The sequence below is a fragment of the Hemitrygon akajei genome, chromosome 20 (genome assembly GCF_048418815.1).
Source record: "Hemitrygon akajei chromosome 20, sHemAka1.3, whole genome shotgun sequence".
Taxonomy (NCBI): domain Eukaryota; kingdom Metazoa; phylum Chordata; class Chondrichthyes; order Myliobatiformes; family Dasyatidae; genus Hemitrygon; species Hemitrygon akajei.
The window spans coordinates 31,248,834-31,254,833 of record NC_133143.1 but is presented as its reverse complement, the minus strand read 5'-3'; the positions used below and the strand labels follow the sequence as shown (position 1 = coordinate 31,254,833).

Sequence of the window (6,000 nt, the reverse complement as noted above, 5' to 3'; positions counted from 1 at the left end):
AATGCATCTAATTTTTTTGCAAATCCAAGTTAGTATTTTTCAATGTACTTTAAAAAAATAAATCCTATAATGTGAATTTAATACTTATGTATGCAATTATTTTCAGTACAACAAAATTTATTAATTTCTATTTGGTAATGAAGAAATCTGCTAAAATGTTATATTTTTTGTCAAAAACAACATTTTTCAAAGTATATTTTGTACCTTATAGTTTTTGACTTTCATCTATTGCTGTTACTATTTAAAGTTGTTACTTTCTGTTAGGTGTTGAGACCTGGCGTCTTATGGTTTTTAAGAAATTTGAATGATCCAGACTTTAACCCAGTTCAAGAGATGATCCATTTACCCATATATAGACATTTCAGGCGCTTCATATTGTCTGTGGTAAGTACACATCAACAAATTACAGGTGAACCCCCTGCATTACGGCCATTCATTTAAGTAACAGAATTGACAAATCATTACCCAAAGATCTGAGCTTTGAATTAAAATTCAGTCTTCAGAATTTATGTTGGGGAGGATGTAAAATAAACACAATGTGAAAGGAACAAATTTTGCCTATTTTTATTTTTAACCATTCTGTGCTGTGATGCAGTTTAACTTGGATATGGCGTCACACTGTCAATTGGGTCAAACTTAGATCTAAGCTCCCCCTTTGCTACATCTCCAGTCTGAGGACATGTGGATAGCTATCTCAGTGTAATGCTGAAACATTTTCTCTGATGACTGTGAGGAAACTCAGATGCAATAACCAGTTTTTTACGGTAATCCGTCAACCTTTACTCCACTTCCAGTAACTCACCCCTGGTACCCTGCTGAACTCCTTCAACATCACCCTATTCGCAAGAGCACCAACCCTCAAATTCCATCGTTTTTCCTGATAGTCCCATTTCCAAAACCCTTTCATAAAAAAAGAACACCAATGTCTTTAATCCCTTAAGGAGGTTTGGCTTGTCATTGGACACTCTTTAACAAACTTCTCCAGGGTTTGTATCCTGAGTGGTTGTAGCATGGTCTGGTATGGCAATTCAAATGCACACGAATGTAAGAAGCTGCAGAGTTTAGAGGATTTTGCCCAATATATCACAGGCACATCCCTCGCCACCATTGGTAGTACTGTATCTACAGGAGACACTGCTTCAAACAGACGTCATCCATCATCAAATATTCCCACCATACTGGCCATGCTATCTTTCACTACTGCAATAAGGCAAGAGGTACAGGTTCAAGAACTGCTATTTCCCTTCAACCGTTGTGTTCTTGAATCAATCAGTAAACCATAATCACTACAGTTCAGCCAAAATGATCACTTGAGTCATTGCAGTAAAATGGATATTTTTGTGTTCTTTCTTATAAATGCTACGTATAACTTGTTTTTCCTGCAAATGATGTCTATCTGATGATACCTGCCTGTAGTGCTGCTGCAAGTAAGCATTTCATTGCCTTGTGCATATGATGATAATCTAATTTTTAACTTTTTGAATCCATGAGCTTTACATATCAGAGTATCTACCTTGCAGAGGAAGAGTGAGGCAGTGCTGCACTCTGAGGCATCTGTTCACCTAAATTCAGACAAGAGATGCCATGATGAAGGACAGGCTTAGCTGTGACTGCCAATATATGCAAATTTTATTGTCCCACAGTATTGAATAACTAGAAAATAAAAATTAATGATTTTTTTTTCATATGAGCCTTGTCCATCTGCAGAGTTTAATGTTATCCTTGGCAGTGGGTCACTTGGTCATCACCAATAAAATGCATCCTGTTCCTTGGGGCCCATCTTTGCTTAAAACGTGGGATTCAACTGGTAAAAGGAGTTTGCGTTGGAGAAAATTGCAATATAGATGTATTTCTAGGAACTAACCCTACCCACCCCAAGCACGTGTGTCCTGTACTCTTGAGGTAAATTATTGAACAGAGACGAGTTACCCAGAGTGTTTGCAGAAAGGAATATTTGGAATAAATGTGCAAAAGTACTTGGTTGTGAAGAATTAATCAGCATCTCAGATTGGATAACATGGTATTTAAGAGGATTATGAGTAAGTGGCTAACCCATTTGAGGGGTGGAACACTGACTGTTTTAATGTTTCAATTATTTTTGTTTTGCATATGGATGAAAACGGGTTTTACATAAACTTGCACATTCCACCAGTTGCTTCTGTAGCTTTTGATCAGTGGCACTTTTTCAGTAACTGGATTCTTGTTCAGAATAATGATTGAATTTTGGTGAAGAGGCTGGTTTTCAATATTATGTATGGTTTGTTGGTTTTGGCTTAAACGCTCCAATCAGTGAAAATTGATGTTTATCCTTTGTACTAGTAGCCATGCCGTGATCCACAGAAAATGTGATGGGAATATTTATAAATATTTTTCCTCTGTGTTTACTGAAGAGAAAATCATGGTTGCTCAAGAGATAAGGGAAACAAGTGGAGGTGTTTTGGAAAACATTCATATTACCAAAAGATGAGGTATTTGCAGCCTTCCAGCAGATTAAGGTGGATAAGCCCTAGGTCCTTGGACTTTGTAGGAAACTATAGGAAAATTGCAGGGATATTTGCTTCATTGTTAGCCACAGGGGAAGTTCCTGTAGACTGGAAGGTGGCTAATGTTTTTCCATTGTTTAAGGCTAGTTCTGATGAGCAAGAGAACTACAGGCTTGTCAGCCTGACTTCAGTGTTCAGAAATTACTGGAGGGGTTTCTGAGGGACAGGATTTACCAATATTTGAAGAGACAAAGTCTGATTTGGATGATCATCATGATTTTGTGTGTGGAAGATCATGCTTAACAAACTTTTAAAAGTTGTTTTGGAACAGATGAGCAAAACATTAGGTGAGGATGGGCAATGGATGTTGTCAACGAAGTCAACAAGAGACATTATGTAGCAGTTGTACAAGTTGTTGGTGAAGTTGCACTTAGAGTAACGTGTGCAGTTTTGAAAACTTTATTATAGAAATTGTGGTTACATAGGCCCTGAGCTATGGGGAGAGGTTGGTCAGGTTAGGTCTTTATCCTTAGAACGTAGTAAAATGAGAGCCAACGTCATAGAAGTGTTTAGAATTATAAGAGACATGGATTTGATGGTCGGTAACAGTCTTTTCCCTAGGAAAGATGAGTCCAGAACTAAGTGACACAAGTTTAAGATGAGAGGGGAGAGATTTAATATGAACCTGAGAGGTAACTTTTTCTACACAGAGGGTGGTGAGTATATCGAATGAGCTACCAGAGGAATGGTTGTGAGAAGTTCAATGGCATCATTTAAGAGGCACTTGGATAGGTAGTTGGACTAGTGGGGATTGGAAGGATATGGGCTGAATGCAGGAAATTGAGACCAGATGAGTGGGCACTGCGATCGGCGTGGACTCTGGCCAAAGCACCTCTATCCATGTATTGCTCTGACTCTGTGCTCAAAATGAAACAATTATACAAATAACTGGAAGAAAATGGTGAATTGGTCACCGAATTATAGGAAAGATATTAACAAAATAGAGAGAGTACAGAGAAGATTTGCTAGAATGTTACCTGGGTTTCAGCACCTAAGTTACAGGGAAAGGCTGAACAAGTTAGGTCTTTATTCTTTGGAGCATAGAAGGTTGAGTGGGGACTTGATAGAGGTATTTAAAATAATGAGGGGGATAGATCGAGTAGACGTGGATAGGCTTTTTCCATTGAGAGTAGGGGAGATTCAAACAAGAGGACATGATTTGAGAGTTAGGGGGCAAAAGTTTAAGGGTAACACGAGGGGGAATTTCTTTATTCAGAGAGTGGTAGCTGTGTGGAATGAGCTTCCAGTAGAAGTGGTAGAGGCAGGTTCGGTAATGTCATTTAAAGTAAAATTAGATAGGTATATGGACAGGAAAGGAATGGAGGGTTATGGGCTGAGTGCGGGTCAGTGAGACTAGGTGAGAGTAAGCATTTGGCAGGGACTAGAAGGGCCGAGATGGCCTGTTTCCGTGCTGTAAATGTTATATGGTTATATGGTGAAAATGGAAAACATTTGAAGGACACACTTTCTAGGCATGTGAGAAATAAGTAAAACAACTCAAGCATTTATTTTTCGTTTTACATAGCTCTTTTGGTTAAATATGAGGGTGTTGACTTTTTCATTGCAGATTGTCTTTGGATCGATAGTCCTTCTGATGTTGTGGTTACCAATTCGTATTATTAAGACTCTGCTACCTGACTTTCTGCCATACAATGTAATGCTTTACAGGTAAAACGTTATCTTGTGTAACAACAATATTATAATAGGCATTCCTGATTTTTAAATGTCCAACGGCAATATGATTTGGGCTGCCATATCCTGACAATTTGAATGTCCATTGTCCCTTGAAAGGTTTAATTAACCAGAGTCCTGAGACCCTATTCGTACATCCCAGCAGAGGGTATATGTTTATCATCTATACTAAATGACCACTGAACTTACACTTAAACATACCTTGTACTAACTTTAGTTTGTTATGGGGTAAGTGCTCCGTACAATCTTCCTGATGCTAATATCTTGGTGTTTTTTTTTAACTGCTGTAAAACACGTTGGCATTCACTTCACACCCAGTTGTAGAAATGGTACCAATGTCCTGCTTCCTGTGTACCTTACGTAATTAAAAGTTTGACACTCCCCTGCCAATAACAATGCACTCTTAAGCTTTTCTTAAATTCTTAATGTGGTATGTCTTTAAAAAAAGTTATGTACAGAGGATCCTGGGGTTCAAGTCCATTGTTCCTGGAAGTATCTGCACCCATTGATTGAGTGGCAAAAAAGGCTTTTATTAGATGACCCACTGAATTTGATAGGAAGTTATGTTGCAGCTTTATAGAACTGTGGTTATGTCCCATCCGGAGTATTAAATTCAGCTCTGGTCTCTTTCGCATTACCCCGGCCCATTATAGGAAGAATGTTGATGCTTTGGAAAGGGTGCAGGAGAGGTTTACCAAGCTGCTGCATTAAGGACTACATTACGAAGCTAGGATTGTTTTCCCTGGAGAGGCAAAGGCTGAGGCTCAGAGACCTGACAGAAGTTTATAAAAATTATGAGAAACATAGATAGGGTAGAGAGTCAAAGTGTCTAATATTACAGACCATGAAGGTAAGGGGAGTGGGAATGTTCAAAGGATATGTTTGGGGCAAGTTTTTTTTTTGCAGAGTGGTAATGCCCAAAATGTGCTGCCAGGGATAGCGGTAGAGACAGGTACAATGGCAGCATTTAAAAGAGTGTTCTGAAAGGTTGGGGGGGTGGGGGGGGGGGGGAATATGGAAAATGTGCAGACAAAAGGGATTAGCTTAATAAGTTTGGCCCAATATTGTGGGTTGAAAGCCCTGTTCCTGTGCTATACTGTAAAATGTTTCACCTCCATATAAGACAGAGGAGCAGAATTAGGCCATTCAGCCCATCGAGTCTGGTCCGCCATTCAATCATGGCTGATCCTCCTTCCCCTTCCTTTGCCCCACTCCCCAGCCTTCTCCCTGTAACCTTTGATGCTGTATCTATTCAGGAACCTATCAAGTTCTGCCTTTAATACACCCAGTAAACTGGCCTCAGTAGCTGTCTTTGGTAATAAATTCCAGAAATTCCCCACTCTCTGACTGAAGAAATTTCTCTGCATTTCTGTTTTAAATGGACGCCCATCTATCCTGAGGCTGTGCCCTCTTGTCCTAGATTCTCCCACCATGGGGAATATCCTTTCCACATCTAGCCTGTCTAGGCCTTTCATCATTGAAAAGGTATCAAAGAGATCCCACCTTCATCCTTCTAAATTCCAACAAATACAGACCCAGAGCCATCAAACGTTCCTCGTATGATAACCCTGTCATTCACGGACAGAATCATCCTCGTGAACCTCCTCTGAACCCTCTCCAATGCCAATGTTTTCTTAGATGAGGAGGCCAAAACAGTTTACAGTCTTCAAGGTGAGGCCTCACCAGTGCCTTAAAGCCTCAGTATCATATCCCTGCTCTTGTATTTGAGACTTCTGGAAGTTAATGCTAACATTGCATTTGCCCT

General features: G+C 39.5%; 1 protein-coding gene across 2 annotated transcripts in view; it reads left to right on the top strand.

The window, feature by feature from the left end:
* The window catches only part of marchf6 (membrane-associated ring finger (C3HC4) 6), a 77,442-nt gene that overhangs the window by 56,758 nt on the left and 14,684 nt on the right, over nucleotides 1-6,000 (top strand). For both annotated transcript variants that reach the window (XM_073024085.1, XM_073024084.1), the window contains exons 16-17: nucleotides 265-384; nucleotides 4,111-4,211. In XM_073024085.1, coding sequence (XP_072880186.1) covers nucleotides 265-384; nucleotides 4,111-4,211 — 221 coding nt within the window. The remainder of the gene's footprint in view (nucleotides 1-264; nucleotides 385-4,110; nucleotides 4,212-6,000) is intronic.